General features: G+C 43.9%; 1 protein-coding gene across 1 annotated transcript in view; it reads left to right on the top strand.

Annotated features, from left to right (window-relative positions):
• LOC134359447 (TOG array regulator of axonemal microtubules protein 2-like) overlaps positions 1-24,934 on the top strand; it is a 92,558-nt gene that overhangs the window by 15,159 nt on the left and 52,465 nt on the right. The window contains exons 2-4 of the mRNA XM_063072697.1: positions 4,687-4,962; positions 14,785-15,023; positions 22,138-22,301. Coding sequence (XP_062928767.1) covers positions 4,851-4,962; positions 14,785-15,023; positions 22,138-22,301 — 515 coding nt within the window. The 5' untranslated portion in view covers positions 4,687-4,850. The remainder of the gene's footprint in view (positions 1-4,686; positions 4,963-14,784; positions 15,024-22,137; positions 22,302-24,934) is intronic.

Genomic DNA, 24,934 nt, shown 5'->3' on the forward strand with positions numbered 1-24,934 from the left:
TTGCTCCCTCAGTAAAACAGCCAACATGTGTGTAACTGTATAGGTTGTCGGTGGGCATAATTTGAAGTATTGTATGGAGTTTTGGTCACCTATCTGCATGAAGAATGCAATTAGGATTGGAAGAGTGCAGGGATGTTGCAGGCACTTAAGGAACTGATTTGTTGGGAGAGGTTAAATAGGATAGGACTTTATTCCGTGGAATGTGGAAGCTTGAGGGGATATAGATGCATACAATGTTGTGAGGGGTATAGGTAGGGTAAATCAAGCAGACTTTTTCCGCTGAGGTTGGCTGAGACAGCAACTGGAGTTCTTGGGTTAGGATGGGGGCGGGTGAAATGTTTAAGAGGATGGTGAGAGTGTGCAATGGGCTGCCAGCACAAGTGGTGGATGCAGGTTTGATTTCAATATTTAAAAGGTAGTTAAGTCATTACATGAATGGGAGAGTTATGGAAGGCTATGGTGTAGGTGGAATGCTCTGCCATAAACAGCTGTGGAGGCCTAGACTGTGGATATATTTGAAGTGAAAATTGATAGCTCCCTGATAGGTCAGGGCATCTAAGGTTATGGCGAGAAGGCAGGTGTATGGAGTTGAGTGGAATCTGGGATCAGCCATGATAGAATAGCGGAACAGACTCGATGGGCTGAATGGCCTAATTCTGCTCCTATATCTTACGATCTTATAATCAAAGACCCCATACACCACAGTGATTCTTCTCCCACACCCCTTCAGGGAGAAGACACAAAAGCATGTATCACCCGACTCAAGGACAGCTTCTATCCTGCTGTTGTAAGATTATTAAATGGTGTCTTCGTGCAATAAGACGGATTATTGACTTCATAAGCTTCTTGTTTGTGAATTTGCACCTTATTGTCTACCTGCATTGCACTTTCTCTGAAACTGCAACACTGTTTCTGTATTCTGTTATTATTTTTCCCTGTACTACCTCAGTGAACTGCCGTAATGAAATGATCTGTATGGAGGGAATGTTAAACTGAGATTTTCACTGAACCTCAGTACATGCGACACAGTAATAAACTAATTTACCAATGGTTGGTCTCCTGAGTCGCTGCTGCTAAACATTTCTTAAGGCACCTTTCATTCATTTCTTCCCAGCCCTCCCAATCATTATTTAATTTCTTTATTGCTTTTATACATCCTCAATTCCAAATCTTATCCATACAAATAGGTGTTTCCTTAACTTCTTCAAATTGATGCTGATGCCCCCCTAACAATTCTTTTAACCATTTGGTTTCTAAATTGCCAGAGTGTTTATTTGAATGGGTGGTGGTGTGGAGATACATCTCTACCAAAGAGGGTAAAAGGTGCTGGCCTGGGCAAGGTGTAGCACCTGCTTAGCCCCCCCATCAGGGTCATGTGAAGCCATGGAAGCAGATCATATAAGCAGCCGGTGCACATCACAAGTTTTGATTCTGCGATCACTGACACCAGGCAGACAATCTCTGAAGAGTATTGATAATAGCTGGGGTCAACCATCTTGTAAAGACACCACCCAGTAGAAGGCAATGGCAAAACCACTTCTGTAGAACTATGGTTGCCTACGTCATATGATAAGGCACATAATGATGATGATTATGATGTTTATTGGAGAATTTTCTATCTATCAAATGTCCTTTTCCATGCAATGTCAAGTCCCAAACACCCCTGCTCTGCCATTCCTATCTTCCAGATAGCTTACAGTGAATGTTTATAGTGGGATACAGCTCTCTCAGTGAAGTTTTCACTTTAGACCAACAAAGTGTCAAATACAAGACTTTCCTTCAATGTGCTTCTTTGTTCTGTGGTTTCCTACAACTAGGTTGCAAAGAATCTTCCCAAAGCCAGGTGGGACACTTGACATATTCTGGCTGCTACAGCAGAAAATTAACATGTAGGTACAACTACCCCTCATTGTTTATCAATATATCTGGTGTTCCATGGGGCCAAGTGACATAGGAGCATAATCAGGCCATTTGGCCCAACAATCTGCTCTGTCACTCGATCACAGCTGATTTATTTTCCCTCTCAACTCTATTCTCCTGTCTTCCTCTTGTAACTTTTGACACCTTTGCTAATCAAGAACCTATCAACCTCTACTTCAAATATACCCAAAGATGGCCTCCACAGGCAATGAGTTCCACAGATGGATCACTCTCTGGCTAAAGAAATTCTTTCTCATCTCTGTTCGAAAAGGAAGCCCTTCTATTCTGAGGCTATGCGCTCTGGTCCTAGACTCCCCCACTTTTGGAAGTATCCCTTCCATGTCCACTCTATCTAGGACTTTCAATAATAGGTACCTTTCAATGAGAATATATTTCTTTTCTCGTTTCCAGCAAGTACACGCTCAGAACCATCAAATGCTCATCATAGTTAGCTCTTTCATTCCTGGAATCTTTCTGGTGAACCTCCTCTCCCCTCTCCAATGCCAGCACATCCTTTCCTAGATCTGGGGCCCAAATCTGCTCCAAATTGACTCCAAATGTGGTCTGACCAATGCCTTATAAAGTCTCAGCATTACATCCTTGCTTTTATATTCTAGTCCTCTCGAAATGAATGCTAACATTGTATTTGCCTTCCCTACCACCGACTCAGCCTGCAAGTTAATCTTCAGTGAATCCTAACTTTCACTCAGGCACCCAAGTCTCTTTGTACCTCTGATTTCTGAATTCACTCTCCATTTAGAAAGTAACCTATGCCATTAGAGAGATATCAGAGAGTTTACACAAAAAAGATACCACAGATTGTTTTATTATATTGATATTCCTCCTGGATTGTCATCATAATAGCAGCTCAGTCAGAACATTGGATAAGATTCCCAATCCAGAATAAACTGGATTGTATTACAATACTGTTGAGGTATGGTTACTGTATCTAGTGATTCTCTTGTGTATTTTGGACAAGTTCGATTTACAATGTCTATAAAAACGGAACCTGAGAATACCCTGTAAGATTGTGGAAATGCATAACAGGTCAGACAGCATCCGTGGAGAGAGAGAAAATGTAATGTTCCAGGTCAATGGCTTTTCATCAGAACTCCTCGAACTGTTTGTTTTGCCATTCCCAGGAAATTCCACATATCATGCTCATTTCCCTCTCTCGCCCTGTTCCTTTAAAATGCTTTTATTTATGGTCATTGCTCAAGCTCCTTATCATTTGACCCGTTTTAAACTATCTCAATATCATTTCCGTCTTGTCATGTTCAAGTTTAATGTCATCTGACTGTACATTTATACAAACAAATGAAACAATATTCCTCCAGACCACGGTGCACCTATGCAATGTTTATGACCCACAGTGCATAAACCAAAATATTACACTATAAATGTTAATAAAATATAATTCAAAATGCATGTAGTAAAGCACATCACAGGTAAACAGTCATCATCATGGCTTGGCTTTGCGAATGAAGATTTAGGAGGGGGACTGCCCACATCTGCTGCAGGCTCGCTGGTGGCTGACGAGGCCAATACGGGACAGGCAGACCTGGCCACAGCGGCTGGTTTGGTGCTGCTGTGTCACGGTTCTTCCTCCTTCTCCTTTTGTCCTCAATGCCAGTGGGGAGGATGGTCGTAGACATGGGCATGTCCTTCGGCCTGCGCAATTGTATTTTAGGTGAGTGCAGTGTGTGCGGTACTGGCCCTGCCCTTTACACCCTGAGTTCATCTGCCATAGCCTAGCAAGCTGGGACGGTGACAACAAAGTTCTTGGGTCAGAGTGTCCTTCTCCGAGGTGGATGGCCTGACAAGGCTAACGAGCCCCAACTGCCCGGGTTTGGATTCAGAGTTGTCCTCCTCTTAGGCTGGCTGCCAACCAAGGCTAACGAGCCCAGCCAACCCATCCAGTTATACCGCTGGACAGGTAAGCAGTAAACAATAAACAGTGGTGTTGGTAGGGTACTCATTAGTCTTACAGCCTGAGGGAAGAAGTTGTTAGCGACTCTGGCAGTCCTAGTTCTGATGTTTCTGTACCTCCTTCCTGATGGTAGTGGGTCAAAGAGATTGTGGGATGGGTGATAGGGATCTTCAACAATGCTTCAGGCCTTTTGTATACAACGCTCTCGGTAAATGTCACAAATTGGCAGAAGGGAGACCCGGTGATCCTCTCAGTGGTTTTTACTATCCTCTATAGGGTTCTGTGGTCCGATGCCTTGCAGTTTCCGCACCACACAATGATGCAGGCAGACAGGACACTCCTGATGGTGCTCCTGTAGGAATCTGCTAGAATGGGGGCGGGGAGCCTTGCACGCCTCAATCTCCTCAGAACATGTAGACTTCTTGACTGTTAAGGAGGTGTTGTGGGTCCAGGTTAGATCGTCCATTATGTGCACAACAAGGAACGTTGTGCGCTTCACTCTCCCCATGGTAGAGCTAATGATGTGCAATAGAGAGTGGTTGACCTGCACCTTCCTGAAGTCCACACATTTCTGACATCCAGGATCTGCGTTATTTTATATTTTCAGAAATGAAAGAAACTTGGAGGTCAGAAACATTTATGGAGAGAGAAAACGAGCTGCCCATTTTAGGTGAATGCCATTTTTCGCTCTAGACACTACCTGACCTGCCAGATGTTTGCAATATTTTTCTGAGATTAAAATTGTTGGAAATTGTTTCAAGTATTATTTGACAAAGCATTTGCCCTTGAAGACCAGGATGTGCTGAGGATTGTACTAACCCTTCTGTTCTCTGTAGCCTTTTTTCAGTCCAGTCTGAACTTGTCCCTGGAGAAAGCCTGCTTTGTAAAGAGCACGAGGGAAGGTGCTCAGTCTGCAGGTGGTTGGGTCCTGGGCAGTAATCCCTTCTACCACTTGTTCGATGGCAGCACACTGGGGGCTGTTCATCTTCATGGGTGCAGCATGAAGCTGGATTGGACAGAATCGGAGACGGAGGACGGTCACCCTTTGTTCCACACTCTACAGCTCAAGAACAAACTCATATGCAGGATGTCGGAAATCCTGCCACAGAAAAGTAGGTACTGAATTGTCTGGGAAATCTGTCAAATTTCCAGCATTCTTGGACGTAGTGTCCTCATCCTTTCTGGCTTTCTGGTTTCTGACTCTCTCTGCCAACCGCCCCTCTTTATTTTATCCTCCCTCTCTTCCTCTCCTGTTCTTCACCATCTCTACACTCTCTCCATCTCCACCTTCTTCATATTTCTTTTCTTTGTTATCTGTTACTTTTTGTTTTTCAGTCTTGTTACTCTTTGTGTGTCCTAGAGATGTGCAAGTCTCCAGGTTTGTCCAGCCTTGAAGTGCACATTAAGATGCGCTCCCTAGTGTAATCTTTCTGAGATTAGAGATGATTAGGAGCAGGGTACATTCCTGCTGGAACTTCCAACATCCATTGTGACCACTTCTATCCTACTCTCTGTCACACTCTGCCCTCTCTTTTTCCTTGCTGCTCCCTATCCCAGGCATTCCCAGCCTGTTTTATGCCATGGACTTATGCCATTAACTGAAGAGTTTGTGGAACCACTGCTCTACCCTCATATTTTAACTTTTTTCTCTGATTCTCTCTCTTCCACATAATCTCTTTCTCCATTGCCTTTATCTCTCTCTGTCTCATTGTTCTTTCTTTATTTGTGCTCTCTCTCTCTCTCTCTCTCACACACACACACTCATACATACAGTTTTGTTTCTTTCTCTCCCTCTCTCAATTCACCCTTTCTTTTCCTCACTTTTTTGCAGTGGTCAATTAATTCACCAATCCACCGATTTTTGGGAGGAGACTGGAGCACCTGGAGGAAACCCACATGGCCACAGCGAGAATGTACAAACTCCACACAGACAGTATGGGAGGTCAGGACTGAACCTGGGACTCTGAAGCTGTGAGGCTGTGGCTCCACTAAACACTGTCCCATTACAGAACTGTAGTGTGGGGAGTAATATGGATGAGAATACTTGATGCTTCCCACTTGCCCCCGGTCACAGGTTGTGAGCACAGCCCTCAATATCTTAGAACCCTCTCGGGGGTGATGTGAAGGGGCTGGGATGAGATCGTCCTGCTAGAAACAGACCCTGGCAATGGGGCCTAACAAGTACAGTTGGTCGACCTCAGTATCAGCTGCCAATGCTACAACCCAGGCCCTGGCTGAGGAGGTTCAGGAGTGACTGGTTCAGTAATGGTGGACTCTGCATGGGAGATGATTGGAATTTGCACTGAAGTGTGAGGGCATCTTTAGGAACAGTTTACCACATAGTATGATGTGTTGTGAGGCCACTCAGCTGCAGTTTGTTGAGAGTAACTGCCTCCAGTAAAGAATGTTCTGGTTCAGACTGAGTTTTAGGTCCAGATTCAAACGATTGTCTAGACACCAGGGTGCGATGAAGTGTACTTGAAGCTCATGGAGCAAACAGTGTCATAGTAATGACAAGTATAGTACTGTAGTAAATACAGTGAAATGTGCAGAAAAAACTGAATTGTGCAAGGACTGTAGAGCAGCAAAGGTTATGGTGGTAACTCTGCCTGTGCTATTCACTCAGCAGTACGAAAGAGTCCACTGACTGCAACACACACAAAATACTGGACGAACTCAGCAGGTCAGGCAGCATTTGTGGAAATGAATAAGCAATCGATGTTTCAGGCTGAGACCCCTCAACAGGACTAAAAAGAAAGTGTGAAGAAGCCAGAATAAGAATTTGGGCGGGGTGTTGTTGAAGGGGAAGTAAGAAGCTGGGAGATGATAGCTGGCAAAGGTGAAGGGCTGGAGAAGAAGGAATCTGATAGGAGAGGAGAGTAGACCATGGGACCATGGAAGAAAGGGAAGCAAGAGGGGTGCCGGGGGAGGCGATAGGCAGGTGAGGAGAAGAGGTAAGAGGGGACTGGAGTGGGGAATTGAAGAAGAGGGAAAGGGGAGGGGGGTGTCTCCTCCCACTTTCTCCAAAGTCAAAGTGTAGCTGTGGGCAGCTACACAGGCCCCAGCTATGCCTGTCCTTTCGTTGGCTATGTAGAAAAGTCCAAGTTCCAAGCCTTTCCTGGTAATGTTCCCCAACTCTTTCTCCGCTACTTTGGTGCTACTTCATACACCCATGCTGAGCTTGTCAATTTTATCAGCTTTGCCTCCAACTTCCACCCTAGCCTAAAAACCACTTGGTCCATTTCTGTCAGCTCTCTCCCCTTCCTCGATCTCTCTGTCCACCTCCACCTCTGCAAATGAACTGTCTACCCATATCTTTCATAAACCTACTAACTCCCACTGGTACAGCATCTTCACTATACCTTTTCCCACCTTGTCTTCTGTAAAAATGCCATTCCCTTTTCTCAGTTCCTTCAGTTCCACCATATCTGTTCCCATGTTGAGGCTTCCATTCCAGGACATCCTCCTTCTTCAAAGAATGGGGTTTGCCTTTCTCCACCATTAATGCTGCCCTCACCCACATCTCCTCCATTTCACGGACATACCCCCCACCCCATTTTTCTACTGTCTTAAAAGGGATAGTGTTCCTCTAGTCCTCACCTACCACCCCATGAGTCTCCACATCCAGCACATCATTGTCTACAACTTCTGCCATCTTCAATGGGATCCTTCCACCTTGCACATCTTTACCTCCCTTGGATATTTCCTGTAGTGGGAGAGTCTAGGATCAGAGGGCACCGTCTCAGGCTAGAGGGAAATCCATTTAGAATAGAGATGAGGAGGAATTTCTTTAGCCAGATGGTGGTGAATCTGTGGTACTTATTGCCACAGGCGATTGTGGAGGTCAAGGCATTGAGTATATTTAGAGTGGAAGTTTATATGTTCTTGAATAGTCAGGGCATCAAAGGTCATGGGGAAAAGGTAGGAGAATGGTATTGAGAGGGATAATAAATCAGCCATGATGGAATGGTGGAGCAGACTCAATGGGCTGAATGGCCTAATTCTGTATGTCTTATGGTCTAAGTGGTACACCAGCCCATTTACCTCCTCCCTCACCTTCATTCAGGGGCTCAAACAGTACTTCCAGGTGAGGTAACACTTCACCTGTGAATCTGTGGGATCATCTACTGTATCCGGTGCTCCTGATGCAGCCTCCTCTACATTGGTGAGACCTGATGTAGATAGGGCGACTGCTTTGTTGAGCAATTTTGCCCCATCTGCAAAAAGCAGAATTTTCCTGTGGACAACCACTTTAATTCCAATCCACATTCCCAAGGCCTCCTCTGCCCCCATGATCAGGCCACCCCCAAGTTGGAGGAGCAACACCTCATATTTCATTTAGACAGCCTCCAACTGGATGGCATTCGATTTCTCCAACCTACACTCATTTTTACCCCTCCCCTTCTCTCTTCTTCAATTGTCCACCTCCCCCTGGTGCCATTCCTCCTTCCCTTTCTTCCATGGTTCACTCTCCTCTCCTGTTAAATTCCTTCTTCTCCAGCCCTTTACTTTTTCCAACTATCACCTCCCGGCTTCTTACTTCATCCCTCCTCCCTCACCCCGCTTGGCTTCACCTGTCATCTTCTTTTAGTTTACTGACTCTGCAGTTGCTCCACAGAGCTTCCTGTGCTCAGGGTCCCTTCTACCTACCTGTGTCCCTGCTCTGTCCCCCCATCATCCTGTACAACACCAGATCACTTCTACACACCCCTGTCTTCCTCTGGCGTTATTCCCACTGCTTGATAGTTCTGTTTTATTTCTCTTCTGTTCAACGGACTTATGGGGGGTGATTGATAAATTCGTGGCCCATGGTAGAAGGAGTCAATTTTAGAAAACCTAGCACATTTATTTTTCAACATAGTCTCCTCCTACATTTACACACTTAATCCAGTGGTCGTGGAGCATACGGATCCCTTCTTTGTCGAAGTCAGCATCTTGGACCAGAAGTGGGCCACAGCAGGGGTGATTGATAAATTCGTGGCCTAAGGTAGAAGGAGATGAGTTATTAACTTCAAACTTTCTGCATTTTCACTCAAAGAGTTGAACTGAACGTGCATGAAACGAGAGCTGTATAACTCATCTCCTTCTACCTTAGGCCACGAACCTATCAATCACCCCTCGTGGGATGTTAAAGACTTTTGCACAGTACTGTAGTAATTTTATGAATTACATTGAACTGCTGTTGCTGCAAAAGAAAAACAAATTTCATGACGTACTGTACGTGAATGATGATAAACCTGATTCTGATATAGGTCTCTATGGTGGACTGAGAGTGGGAAGGGGGCAGAGAAAGGGTTGGGAGAAGAGGAAGGGAGAGGTGTGGGTGTGGAAAGCACCAGAGGGACATTCTGTAATGATTAGGAAAGCAGTCGTTTGGAATCAAGGGATCTTGCCTGGTGTCTCAGGTCTCGGTGTGTCTGCACCTGAGCAACCCCCAGGCTCCTGGCGTTCCTTCTCTGCCACCTGGCCCACACCCATCACACGGCACTCCACCCTTGCCATTCCCGACATCCTTTGCTCCCTCCAGATTTACAAGCTCGCTCTCTGCTCCACGTTGACAAATACAGTACTGAGCAAAAGTTTTAGGACTAGCTCAAGTAAACATCTTGTTCGGCATAGACAAGTTTGGCCAAAGGACCTGTTTCAAGTTGTATAGCTATGATGCTGTCCAGAGGGAACAGTAGCAGTGGGTTTGGAATAGAGTGATGGGAACAGAAACCCTCAGGATGATTAGCGAGCACTTGGATTAGGATGACAGTAACTCACAAGACCACAGATGAGAGCAGGGCAAGATTAAACCAGACAACCCTACGTCACACAGCATGGACAAGCTCTGCTGTGGATTTCAATTGGTGGGAAGAGCTGCTTTGCTGTTTCCCATTATTTTAATGACTGGCAAACTCTGAACTTTCAGCTGCTAGGCATATTAACCAGCAGTGACTCCTGAACATAGCTGGGCCATAAAACCAAGGTTCACTCAGCTTCTATTCTCACTGTTCATGTCAGAATAACTTTTATGGAAAAGCAGCACAATTGCCTCCTTCTCCAGACTGGGACACTCCAACAACCACCAGGCCTGGCCCTGAGCCACCTTGGTAACTGTGTACGGCAAAAGAGCTTTGGAATACTTTACATGGAAAAATGTTTCTTGCCATTGGAAAATAGAAAATTGAACAGAGCAGCTTAAGAATAGGCTCTTCGGCCTACCTTGTTTTGCTGAACTATTTACTCTAGTAATTAAACACCTAACTAAACAAAATTAACAGTAATATTGTACAAGGGACAAGTTTCTCAATCAGTATGTTAAAGAAACAGTGAGGGAATGGAATATTTGATAAAGAAAGAGTTAATTGAAGAGGCATAGATGAAGAACAGTAATCATAAACAATAGAGTTTTATTTAAAAATCAGGAGTGATTTAGTTTGATATGACCAAAATCAGTCTATAACATCATGAGGAAATCTGCAGATGCTGGAATTTCAAGCAACACACATAAAAGTTGCTGGTGAACGCAGCAGGCCAGGCAGCATCTCTAGGAAGATGTACAGCTGACGTTTCGGGCTGAGACCCTTTGTCAGGACTCAACCGAAAACGTCGACTTTACCTCTTCCTAGAGATGCTGCCTGGCCTGCTGCGTTCACCAGCAACTTTTATGTGTTTTGCTGTGATGTCATGAAGCATGTTGGCTATGGTTGATTAGGAAACTATTGAACATTTAAAGGAATGACAGTAAGCAAACAAACAGTGGTTAACCTTTGAACAATGAATACATAGTTTACAATAGGATACTGTCTGGGGTAGAATAGCTCTCAAGATAAAGCCACCGCAGCAGTCAGATCAGAGGCACCACCACTGGCTCTGTTGCATAGCAGGGATGGTCAAAGTCTAGGCAAACAGCAGTGATAGAGACACACACACGATTTTCGTGGCTGCAAACGAAACTCCAAGCTGACGTACTCGCTCTCTGGTGCTAGGGTCAAGATGTCTTTAGCCAGGCATATGATATTCTGAAAGCGGAGAGCGAGCAGCTAGGGGTTGTGCCCTACATTCGTTAAGGATAAACAGCAACACCTCCACCACAGTTATTCTAAACACTGCTCCATAAGGTTGTCTCCTCAGCCCACTACTCACCTCTATACACATGCATGGTTGAGTGGACAAATTCTGCACTAATTCCATCCGCAAGTTTGCAAATGTTACCACCACAGTGGGCTGTATTTTAAATAACATTGAGACGAGTGCAGGAGGAAGATAGAGAGTCTAGTAACACGGTGTCAAGACAACAACCTTCTCTCAATATCATCAAGTTAAAAGTGCTCGTCATTGACTTCAAGAAGGGAGGGACAGTGCGTATGCTCCTGTCTGCATCAAAAATGTTGAAGTTTGAGAGGGTTGAGAGATTCAAGTTCTTAGGAGTGACATTACAAACAATCTGTCCTGGTCCAACTGTCAGAATCAGAATTAGGATCAGGTTTAATATCATTGGCATATGTCATAAAATTTTGTTATTATGTGGCAGCAGTACATTGCAATACATTCTAATAAAAATAGTCAATTATGGTAAATATATATACATATATTTAAAAAGTTGAATTAAATAGGTAGTTTAAAAAGATTAAAAAAAGAAAATTTGTGAGGCACTGTTCATGGGTTCGTTGTCCACTCAGAAATTAGATGGCAGAGGAGAATCACTGGGTATGTGTCTTCAGGCTTCCGTACCTCCTTCCTGATGGTAGCAATGAGAAAGAGGCATGACCTGGGCAATGGGGGTCTTTAATGATGGATACCTCCTTAGTGAGGCATCATTCCTTGAAGATATCCTAGATGCTGGGGAGGCCAGTGCCCATGATGGAGCTGACTGAGTTTAGAACCTTCAGCAGCTTCTTTCGATCCCGTGTAGTGACCCCCTCCCCCCAGACAAGACGGTGATGCAGCCTGTCAGAATGCTGTCCACTTGCGATTGTGTTTGGTGAATTAACAAATCTCCTCAGACTCCCAATGAAATATAGCTGCTGTCTTTGTAACTGTGTTGATATGTTGGGCCCAGGATAGATCATCAGAGATTTTGGCATCCAGAAACTTGAAACTGCTCACCCTTTCCACTTCTGATCTCTCAATGAGGACCGGTGTGTGTTTCCTCATCTTATCCTTTCTGAACCATGTAAACAGCATTGCCAAGAAAGCTCACCAATGCCTCTACTTCCTCAGGAGGATAAAGAAACTGGCATGTCTCTGGTCATCCTTACCAATTTTTATTGATGCACCATGGAAAGCACCTTACCTGGATGCATAATGGCTTGGTATGGCAACTGCTCTGCACATGTTCGCAATAAACTGCAGAGAGTTGCGGGTATAGCTTATGCATCATGGAAAGCAGCCTCCCCTTTATGGACTCTGTCTGTACTTCTCACTTCCCCAATAAAGCAGCCAGCACGGTCAACGATCCCACCAACCCGGACATTAGCAGCACACACCACCGGTCTTCTACTCCGCTATTATAAGACTACTAAATTTCTCCATAATATAATAAGATAGGTTCTTGACCTCACAATTCATCTCTTGCACCGTATTGTCTACCCAGCACTTTCTCTGTGGCTGTTACATTTTATTCTGCATTGTGTTATTGTTTTCCCTTGTTCTATCTCAATGCACTGTGTAATGACACGATCTGTTTAACCAGTATGCAAGACCAGCTTTTCACTGCATCTCGGTACATATGATGATAATAAACCACTTCCAATATTCATACCAATGACTTGACTTCAGGGTTGTAATAGCTGGTCTTTTTCCCTCACGGTAGGGTCAACCAACACTAGAGGTCATAGGTTTAAATTATGAGGGAGAAGGGTTAAAGGGGATCTGAGGACTAATTTTTTCACACAGACCGTAGTTAGTATCTGGAATGAGGAGATGGGAACAGATACAATAGGAGCATTTAAAAGGCACCTGGACAGGTACTTCAGTTTTTATTTAGAGGTGCATCACAGTAACGGGCCCTTTCAGCCCAATGTGTCTGGGCTGTCCAATTACACCCATGTGACCAATTGCCCTACTAACCCGTACGTCTTTGGAGTGTGGGAGGAAATTAGAGTACTGCAGGAGATCCACATGGTCATGGGGAGGATGTACAAAGTCCTTACAGACAGCAGCGGGATTGAGCCTGGGTCATTGGCGCTGTAATCGTGGAGCACTAACCGTTACACTACCCTGCCATTCTTTGCATGATCAGGCCATGTGGAATTAATGCAAGGAAGTCGGATTATCATAGATGGTTGGCACCAGAAGGCCTGTCTCTATGCTGCACGGCTCTATAGCTGTCCCAGGTGTAACGACTGCAGGATGTTGAGAGGCGCAGTGATGCTTATGGTGGAACTCCAGTGAAACCAGGATCAGTGCTGAATTTGGATGCTGTCTTTGGCTGTTTGGGTTTCCTGCAGGCACTTTAGTTTCCTCCCATTTGTCAAACTTGTGTGGAATGGTAGATCTATTGGCCCCTAGTGTGGAGATGAAGGATGGGATCTGGGGTGCTGGTAGGGGGAGTCGATGGGAATGTAGGAAGAACAAATTGGAATTAGTGTAGGATTTGTGGGAAATGACCTCGATAGTTGATATGGATGCCATAGGCTGAAGGGCCTGGTCCAGTTCTGTCCCACCATGTGACTCTGCACGTTGCTTACTGAATGCTCATGCAGATGGCAGACTGGTCCTGTGGGTCTGTGGGGTGTGCTGGCCAGGGATGTGGTGTCAATGAAAGTGGCCTGTTTCACCTATCTGTGACTTGAATCAGTGTAACTGTGGCTTAGGCCGTCCGACTCTTGGCTTGTTTTCCACTCCAGAGAGGTGAGCACAAAACAGCATCTAGTCCATTGCCGGTTAGAAGGTGTGGACTTTTGAATTGAACTAACACCCCTCTCAGACCCTCACATTTTCCCGAAGTCATAATCATAGAGCAAAGAAAAAGGTTTTTCAGCCCACTGAGCCTACTGGCCATCAAACACCCACACACCATGAACTTAGTAATTACTAATTGGTTTGTTATTGTCACACGTACTGAAGTACAATGAAAAATTTTTTGTTTTGCATGGCATCCATACAGATAATTTCACAATATCAGTACATGGAGGTGGTACAAGGGAACAGTGCTAATAGAATGCAGAATAAAGTGTTAGAGTTACAGAGAAAGTGCTGTGAAGGGCTTTTTAATGTGAACAAAGTCACAGGAGGGACAAAGAAACTAGTGGATACTGAAGAGTTTTATTCAACAAAATGAGACACTCTCGGAGGAAGAGGCCTCCCAATCCAATATTAGATGATATTTTTATATGATAAAGATCAAAGGTAACAGGAGGCTAATTCTATATTTACAGTGTATCAACAATGCTTTCTTTGAATTACATACAGTTTTCACACACTGTCCTCTTTGCACCCACACATCAGACACTCAAAATGAATGTTAATTAGCATTTTCTGGTAAGCAATCAACTCCAGTCCACAGCTCCTGGAAAACCATTGTTCAGAGCTGCATTTTAAATTCAATCTACAATCCACATTCAGGTTTGAAGAATGGCTGCTCCTGAACTTAATATTTGTTGTATACCCTAATTCCAGAATGCGTCCTAACCCAGGCAGTCAGCAATTGGGAATTAGTAATTGGTTTATTATTGTCACATGTACTGAGATACAAAGAAAAGTGTTTTGCATGATGTTAATATAGTTCAATCCAAACATAACTTCACCAGGTCTTCTTTTTAACTAACATTTTCAGAGTATTTTCTTTCTTGTTCAGTTTGCATTTTTAGAGTACTACAGATTAAATGTACATTGACCATAAATGTATGGAAGTCTTGCTCTGGAATTGTGCATGTGTGAATCTTATAATTGCTGCTACTGGAGATTGCAAAATGGAACAAAGCGTGTCTGATGTTCTCTTCTAGGCCCACTTAAGACCATACTTCCACTGAAGCCGGCTCTGGCTCGCTCTGCCTCACAGAAACTGTTGAATGCCACCAGACCTGTTCCTCCCATCGAGAGGAGCTCCATTTCACAAACTCAGGACACTCACAGCGAGGACCTGTCGGACAAGAGTCCAGAGGCTGCTGCCGCTGAATCACCTGGCAGACCATGTTCGCAAGCCAGAGAGGGACTTGCAGTACCTACTGTGGTCCCAGAGGAGGTAATTGAATAATATAACTACACTAAACAAAATATCCAGTTTTGTACAACGGCTATCCCAAGAAAATCCTTTAAGTGGAACCAATTATACTGAGCGAAGATTGTTGGGGTTCGGCACTGAACTGTTTTATCATCCTCCTAGGACTGATAGGTTCCCCACCTATGCACGGCTTTCTGTGATGTGATTTGAGAATCACTGTTCATCTGGGGCTAAGCTAGTGACCCTTTACCTCATCTCCCTCCTTCCTTCTTCCTCCTCCCTCCTCCTCCCATGAATGTGAGAGCCTCTCCTGTACATTTCAGATGGTTTGCAAATTATTTCAGTTTTCTTCTCAGAGCCACTAATTACTTGGGACTGATTTTTTTTATGTCTTAACCAATAAAAAAACAAGAAAAAAAACCACAAAGAGCCTACTGAAAGATTGGGTTTTGTTCTCGAAGAAGGCTGCACAGCTAGTATGGCTGTGGCAACCCAGACTCAATAGTAATCTCCGGCATGTTCTCCTTGAAACCATGTATATTTCTTTCTACATCCCAACTATATGTGGGCTGGTAGGTGGTTGGCCTCTAGTGTGTGGGTGAGTGGGAGGGTCGAAGGCGTGGGCAGAATAAAACAGGAACAATGTAGGATTAGTGTACTGGTCATCACAGATTCATGAGGTAAAGGAATGTTTCCTCACTCTATACCTCTCCATCACTATGAAACTTTGCACTGCCGGAAAATGATAACTGCACAGACTTACATTTTAATTTGCTTAGGTCTGAGAATGCTATTTGTTGCTTACTGAATGCTTGTGTAAGGAACTCACAGGTAGGGGCATGGGGCAAAAGGAAGAGGTCAGGGACTGGAAGAACTACTAGTGGGAAAGAGGCAGTAAACAGAATGTTTTCTGTAGTTACATGAAACACATTGAAAATATTATTGAAGAATTAATTAGGGTGCAGCCTGAATTAGTCTGTCATTATTGTTATCAATTTTTATTTATCGAAGAATAGGCCCTTCTGGCCCTTTTGAACCACACCACCCAGCAATCCCCTGATTTAATCTTAGCTTAATCATGGGGCAATTTAAAATGAACAATGAACTTACCAACTGGTACGTCTTTGGACTGTAGGAAGAAACCGGAACACCCGGATGAATCCCTTGTGGTTATGGGGAGCACATCCTTACAGTCAGCAGTGGGTGTTGAACCCGCTTGCTGATACTGTAAACTGTTTGGTTCCAACTATGGAGCTAGGTTGTCTAAGTTATAGCAAGACCATAAGACATAGGAGCAGAATTAGGCCATTTGGCCCATTGAGTCTGCTCCACCATTCTTCACGGCTGATCCATTTCCCTCTCAACCCCATTGTCCTGCCTTCTCCCCATAACCTTTGACACCCTGAATAACCAAGAGCCTATCAACCTTTGTTTAAGTATACTCAATGACTTAGCCTTCACAGTGTCCGTGGCAATGAATTCCACAGATTCACCACCTTCCTCATCTCTGTTCTCAATGGGCGTCCTTCTATTCTGAGGTTGTGCCCTCTGGTCCTAGGCCTACAGGAAACAGACACTGTAGGAAACAGTTTTTCCACAGTTTTTCTATGGTGCATGAGGTTGCACTTTTGCCATTTCTGTAACATTTTTATGTCTCCTTGGATGTTAATCTCCCAGCTATGATTTTCTTTCTTTTCTTTTCAAATCTTTTTATTATTATTATCCAAAATTAACAAGAGTACATCAAAGTAAGCAACACTTACCATGTCTCAAGAAAAAAAAACATTATTTTAAAGATTGAAAAAATTTTGGTGATAAAAAAAGAGAAAAAAAAACCCTACTAAGCAAGAAAAAGTGAGAAAAAAAACCTTATTAGGTGTTCAACCCCGGAGCCATGAGTCATACAAAAAACTTCTAAAGATAAACATCAAACTGCCAGCAAGAAAAAACATGTACCAAAAATTTACAATTAATCGTGGAGGAAATCTATCAATTAACTCAAATGATAATAACGAGCAAATGAACCCCATCTTTATTCAAAATCAAAAATAGGTTCAAAGGTTCGACTTCTAATTTTCTCCAAACTAAGACATAGCATCACTTGAGAGAACCATTGTGACAAAGTGGGAGCCGATTTATCCTTCCACTTCAACAAAATGGCCCTCCTAGCTATCAATGTAACAAATGCAATAACATGTCGGTCAGACAAAGAGATACCATGGATATTTTGAGGAATTATTCCAAAAAGCACAGTTAATTTGTTACGTTGTAAATTAATTTTAAGTGCTTTAGAAATTGTCGAAAAAACTGACTTCCGGAACTGTTCCAGTATAGAACAAGACCAAAACATAAGTGTCAGTGTAGCTGTCTCAGTTTTACATCTATCACAATAACTATCAACGTTAGAGAATATTTTAGAGAATCTCTCCTTCATCAAATGGTAACGATGTACAATTTTAAATTGAATCAGTGAATGACTAGCACAGATCGAAGAAGAGTTAACCAGCTTCAGAATCCGCGTCCAACCCTCCGTCATAAAAGTCAAATTAAGTTCCTTTTCCCAATCTTGTTTAATCTTAAATAAAGGACGCTTATCCCATTGTAATAGCAAATTATAAATTCTTCCAATTGAACCCTTCATCAAAGGGTTCATACTCATAATAGTATCTAACAGGTCAGCATCCAATATGTAAGGAAAATTACTTAAATATTTTTGTTAGAAATGTCTAACTTGAAGGTATTGTAAAAAGTGTGAGTAAGAAAAAAAAATTTATCAACTAATTGTTCAAAAGACGTCAGTCTATCTTGTTTAAATAAATCCAAAAAACAATTAATACCTTTTATTTTTCCAGATCACTCAAAGAAGGCTTAAAAAAGTAATTTTGATAAATTAAACTACAAAGTTTAAATTTTTTAAGATTAAGAAACATTCTGGAACTGGAGCCAAGTTTGTAAAGAATGCTTAATCACAGGGTATAAATTTAAATTAGCAACTTTAGCTAAGTGTATAGGTAAAGCAGCTCCCAATAACGAGGTAAAATAAAACTGTTTCCCCAGCTATGATTTTCTCCCAACTATGACTCAGTGATGCCCACGACTCTAGCTACACTATGAGATTAACTGCCTTATTCCATACACAGTGTGCATTCAAATATAATACCTTCAGTCCTATATTCATCCCCCTTGTAGATTTTTCCCCAATATTATACTTCAACACATCCAATTGACTGTAATTTTGCCCTGTCATCTGCTGGTCCTTCCTCACAGTCTCACTACACACTGCATTTACTTGTATACTAACTGTCCCATCCTCAGCCCTATCATTCCCATTCCCATTCCCCTGCCAAATTAGTTTAAATCCTCCCCAACAGCCAGCAAGGGTATTGAGCCCCTTGGGTTCAGCGGTGGCTCATCTTTTTTGTACAGGCCATATCTTCCCCAGAAGGGCTCTCAATGATCCAGAAATCTGAAACCTTGCCCCTGCATCAGATCCTCAGCCACCCATGCATCTGCACTATTATCCTATTCCTGCCCTGACTAGCATGTGGCACTGGGACTAATGCAGAGATGACTACCTTGGCGGTCCTGCTCTTCAGTCTTTTCCCAAACTCCCTATACTCACAGCACAGCTGGTCTTCCCCTTTTCTACCTATGTCATTGGTGTCAATGTGCACGCAACCTCTTGAGAATATTCTGCAGCCATCCTGAGACTTCCTTGACCCTAGTACCTGAGAGCCAACACACCATGCTAGGGTCTCTTTTGCAGCCATAGAATCTCCTGTCCATCCCCCTAACTATCAAGTCTCTTATCACTAACTCTCTGCCTAACTTTACTCTTCTCCACTGAGCCTCAGAGCCGGCCACGGTCCCACTGGCCAGCCTGCCGCTGCTGTGCTCTGATAGGTCATCACCCCCTCCCTCCCCACAGTATCTAAGGGGGTATATATGTTGCTGAAGGGGATGACCACAGGGAACCCTGCGCTGACTGCTTACTCCCCTTGCTTCTCCTGGTGGTCACCCATCTACTATCGAAAGCCTGCACTCAGGGTGTGACCACCTCAGCTAAAGTCCCATCTGCGAGGTTTTCAGCCTCCCAGATGGTCCGGAGTATCTGGAGTGCATCCAGTTCCAGCTCCAGCTCCATTTCCTTGACCTTGTCAGTCAGGAGTTGAGGTTGTCTGTACTTCCTGCAGATTTAATCACCGGGTGACTATTATGTACCCTACAATCCCACGTAGCACAGGAGGAGCATTCCACTGTCTTAACTACCATCCTGGCTACACTTACGGTCATAAAGTCATAGCAGACTACAGCACAGAAACAGGCCTTTTGGCCTATCTAATCCGTGCCAAAACATTTAAATCGCGTACTTCCATTGACCATGACCCTCCATGTGCTTCTAAACTTCTCTTAAACCTTGAAATGGAAATTGTGCTGGCAGAGCATTCCACACTCACACTATCCTCTGAGTGAAGAAATTCCCCTCATATTCCCCTTAAATATTTCACTTTTCACCCTTAACCCATGACCTCTGATTTTAGTCTCACCCAATCTCAGTGGAAGAAGCTTGCTTGTAATTACCCTATCTATACCCCTCATAATTTTGTATACCCCTATCAAATCTCCCCTCAATCTTCTTTCTATGGAATATAGTTCTAGCCTATTTAATCTTCCCCTATAACTCAGGTTCTCCAGTCCTTGCAAATTTCTTCTGTACACCTACAATCTAATTTATATCTTCCCTGTAGTTAGGTGACCAGAACTGCACACAATACTCCAGATTAGGCCACACTAACTCTTAAACAACTTCAACATAACATCCCAGCTCCAGGGAAGACAAAGTATTGGAGAAATTAATAGAACCAAAGAGCAATAAAACCCAGATCTGATGATGCATATTTCAAAGGTTTTGAAGATAGGGCTTTGGAGGTAGCAAGTGCACTGGCTGCAGTCTTCCCAATTTCTGCAGATTCTAGAATAATTCCCTCAACACAAACTAAAAGGTGGCAAATGTAACCTTACTGTTTAAGAAGAGTAAAGCAAAAATGTTAGGTTTTTGATGTAAGTTGTGGTATAAATATTAGTCTCCGGAGGTGGGATGACTCCCTGGATCTTACTTAATCTCTCATGCATCCACGTCAGTCTTCAGCAAAAACTTCCATTTCCTTAGCTCCTCTGAAATGCCAGAAATTTCCCACGCTCCTGCACAGCAACATCCGAACAGAGTATTGGCCCCAGAGCCATACATGACAGTTCCTGGCGGATGATGAAAGGCTTGATTAGAGGTAGTTTTAAAGGAAGAAAATGAAGTGGAGAGATTAGGGAAGGGAGCCCCAATTCTTAGAGCCCAGCCAGTAGTGGAGAGGTTAACTCAGAGATGATTAAAAGGCCAGAAATAGCGTACGGGTCATGGAGGGTTATAGGACTTGCAGAGTTAACGAGCTCCAAGACCACTTAAAACTGTTAAATCTTGCATCTAAGACAAGACACCTCCCCATGTGCTTTAATAATGATTTCCACATGTCCTTACGGTGTGGAAAGAAGCCCTCAGCCTATCGGATCTTTGCTGGCTTACTGAGAAAAAACACAGCCCTCCCTGATTTTCCCAAAAACCTGCCCTCCCCACCTTACCATCACTATCCCACATATATTTTGGGCAACTTACACCAGACAACTAGCCTTCCAACACATACTGTAAGTTGTAAGACCTGCCCTGGTTGGTCCTCCTAAAGTGCAACACTCAACCTTGCCTACATTAAATTCCACCTGCCATTTCTCCAGCTTCTCCAGATCTTGCTGCAAACTTTGATAGTCTTCCTCACTGTCCACTTCACCCGTAATCTTGATATCATCCGCAAATTTGCTGATCCAGTTTACCACATTATCTTCCAGACCAATGATAATGATGTCAATCCGCTCTTGTATTGTAATGTTTCTTGACAAAGGAGCAGGCCATTTGTCCCTTCATGTCTGCACTGGTTCTCTGGTCCTCCCATATCCCCTATGAAAAACTATATGTACCATGTATGTGCACTATCATTTGCCTACACCAAAGATAATCTACAGTGACGATTAACTTCACAACTAGCACATCTTTGGGACGTGGGAGGAGACTAGAGCACCTGGAAAAATGCACATTTACAGAGAGAACTCAACGCACACAGCACCCAAGGTCAGGATCGAACCTGAGTCAAGGGAGCTGGGAGGCAGCTGGACTCTCTGCAGTGCCACTCTGCATAAGGGCCATAGTGAGTGCAGCAGTTTAGTGATTGTGCTGCCAACAAACCCATGATGTTGGACCAAACACAGAGCGCTTGAGTTTAAATCCAGACCCAAACTCCAGTCCATAGTCAGTCATGGTTAATCACAATTCTAAATGTCACCCTCTTTATCAGATCCCAGTTTGCGATTATTTGGCCTATCCATTCTATATATAAACCCCCTGAAACCACCAGATAGACTCTGCTCCATAATCACTCCCAAGCATCCATTATTCTACAGCACTATGCAAACTTTAACTCGGGCACCGAAGGCTTTGGCACAGTACTGCATTTGTCAATGTGGAACAGAGACCATGTTCGTAAATCCAGCGGGAGCAATGGAACAGTGAGGGTGGAGCATCGCGGGAGGGGCGTCAGACAGGTGGCAGAGAAAGAGTGCCAGGGGTGGGGGTGGTGGTGGTGTAGGTGCAGAAACACCCAGCTCTGAGACACCAGGCCAGGTCACTTGATTCTGAACAATTGATTTATTGATCACTACTAAATGTCTCCCCGGTGCTTCCCAATCCCTTCCCTTCCCCTTTTCCCAACCATGATTCCCCTCTCCCTGCCCCCTTCCCACTCTCAGTCCACAATAGAGACCCAAATCAGAATCACGTTTATCATCACTCACATATGTCATGAACTTTGCTTTTGTTTTTGCAGAAGCACAGTACAACACGTAAAGTTACTACAGTTCAGTGCAAATTCTAAAGGACCCAAGCTATATACTTTATATGTGCCTAAGACAGTACTGTCTGTATAAACAGTGAACCCCTGAAGTAGATTCTGCTCTGTATTCACTCTTAGGTATTCGGTTTCCTATTATAAACCATCTGAGCTTCCTGATTCCAGCCAGCTTCCTGCTTCTTGTTTAGGTGAAGATCTCCCTTCAACACCTGAGGAGCAGTGCTGAGAAGAAACGGAAGTTACTTGGTGCCAGCTTATTTCAGTCTTCAGTTCAGATGCCAAGTTCACTGGAGAGCAGCTTCCAGCCACTGCTTTCCAGACCTGTGCAGTCAGGAGCCCCCTCTCAGACAATGTAAGGCACCGAGGAGCGCTCGTTCACACGGTCATTGTATTCAGTATTCCCAAGCCATTATACACCATGTGATGTGTGAGGTAATCATTGCCCACCACTGAAAGGGAAGCTCTAATTATGGTTCATTCACTAGAAATATTTGACAGCGGCCAGAGACACAAGGGATCCTGCAGATGCTAGAAATCCTCAGCAAAATGCTGGAGAAACTTAGCAGGTAAGGAGGCATCTCTGGAGTGAAATAAACAGTTGATGTTTCTGGCCGAGATCCTTCATCAGGACTGTGCCATGTTCTCCTACTCTCGGGTACTAGTTCTTCCAACAAACTTCTGGGGTCAGTGGGTGCTTTTAAAAGCACCCATTACTCTGCTTAAAGTTCATCTCAGAAAGCACCAACCCGGCATCTTCAGAGGTCCATCTTGTAGCCCAGTGGACAAAATATTGGGCCAGCAGCCAGAGTTTTGGACCATTGCTTCAAAGTTGAAAGTTCAAATCCCACTATGGAATTTTAATTTTGAGGAATTAAATAAATCTGGAATCATAGGCAAAATTACCATCAGAGTCAAGTTAAAAATAAAGAGTCCATTCAATGTTGTCCTTTGGGAGAGAAAGCTGCCACCCTTACCCAGTCTGTACTCTAGACCTAGAACTGTGGTTGACTCTAAACAACTTCCCAGTTCATGGTAATTAGGGATGAGCAATAAATGCTGGCATTGCTGGTGACATCCACTAAAGGAATCCAATTAAGTATTTGCCTTCCTGCCGCACCATCTTGTTCCCTTGTGGTGCTGTTTCTACATGGGACAACCCCTGGGAATAACCCCTCCCTGCCCTGTAGTCCCCAGGGGCTCCAACACAGTTATTTTTGGCTACATTTTTACCCCCATTCAGGATGGGCATCTGGTGTGCAGGATGTAAATAAAACCTCCCAGGATTTGAATTGGTCTGGGAATCAGTCAGTTTATGGCATGGGAGAGGAAGGGAGAGGTAGTGAGGGTTTGACTGGGGTGAGGCAGGAGGTTGAATTCAATAGTCCTCCTGCCTTCCTACCAGAAACCTGCCTTAGGTTAAAATGAACCACTCTTCCTGTCTGACGCTGGGAGCTCTTTGGAATCAACAGGATTATGGGTAGGAATCCCTACGTCCTTCAAGACACTCATGTGCTCAACCCTGAACTCTGTGTGCACCCAGCATGAAAGGTCTCAGATTTACTACCAATCTGCTGGATGAGGGGTTCCCAATCTTTTTTAAGCCATGGACCACTACTGTTAACCAAGGTATCCGTGGGCCCCAGGTGGTAATCCCAGTGCTAGAGGAACTCAAAGGGTTAAAGAGTGTGGTGTGTGTGGAGGGGGGAGAGAGAGGGTGCGGAGAGAGGGGAAGGAATTGTCAATATTTCAGGTTGAAACCATGATCCAAATTTTTTTAGTTTGAGCTGATTTACATTAACTATCTGGTAGCATTTTAACCAAGTCTGCCTTTTGTCCACCTGTAGGGTGACAACACCAACATAATGCTCAATGTTTTAAATTTAGCTTCTTCCCCTCTGCTGTCAGATTCAGGAAACCATGAACACTACCTGACTACTCTGCTTTAGCACTATAAAGATGGCAGTGCTTAGAGACAGACAGGCTAACTTTAAATAATGGTGCTAACTTTAAATTCTTAGATAGCATTACAGAGTTTCTGGTCAGGGATTTCAGTCATCTGAAATTCTGTGAATACAGTGCCGCTGAACTCTTGGACAAAATGACATTTAATCCTTCGGCAGCAGAGTGAATGGCAATGCTCAACAGAGTAGGGTTTCCATGGATACCAGACCCGGCGACAGCGACCTGGCCTAAGCAGCTCATCTGAGGAAGCGGCAGACACAGACGGTGCCAGGGGAAGCAGAAATGTGCCAAGAGAGCTGGGCACTAGCTTGGCTGAGAACTAACACAACCACACTGGTGGTACCGTCACTGTTCCTCACCAACATCAATAAAATAAAACAGACTCACTGAAACTGAGAATGAACGCACAGAAAGAGATGAGAAACTGCTGCATTCTGGTTTTCACCGAAATGTGGTTAAACAACAACATGCCCGACTCGGTGTTTCAACTCAACGGGATGAATCTGTTCTGCGCAGACAAGAACTCTCTGTCAGGGGACTCCAAAGGAGGTGGACTCTCTCTATACATTAACAAAGGTTGGTGCACAAACTCATCTGTCGTGAGCAGTCACTGTTCTGGGGAAATTGAGCATCTTACAACTAAATGGCTGCCACATCACCTGCTCAGGGAGTTTACTGTTGTGTTCATCACCGCCCCACTCTGAATGCAAATGCCAAGGATGCACTGGGAGAGCATTACAGTTTCATTATCTCTCTACAAAACAAGCATCTGGACAGTCTCTTCATAATTACAAGAAACTTCAATCATGTTAGTTAACCTGCAGGACATTTTACCCAAATATCACCAACACATCACCATGGCCACTAGAGAAAAAAGCAAGACTGGACCATGTTTATACATCAGACACAGTACATACTGTACAAAGCCTTCCCACACTCTCATCTCAGCCTCTCTGGACACATCTTCATAATGTTAATCCTGGCATACCAGGAAAATGGAGAAACCAATCCAGAGGATTATCA

The sequence above is a fragment of the Mobula hypostoma genome, chromosome 2 (assembly GCF_963921235.1).
Source record: "Mobula hypostoma chromosome 2, sMobHyp1.1, whole genome shotgun sequence".
In the NCBI taxonomy this organism is placed as follows: Eukaryota; Metazoa; Chordata; class Chondrichthyes; order Myliobatiformes; family Myliobatidae; genus Mobula; species Mobula hypostoma.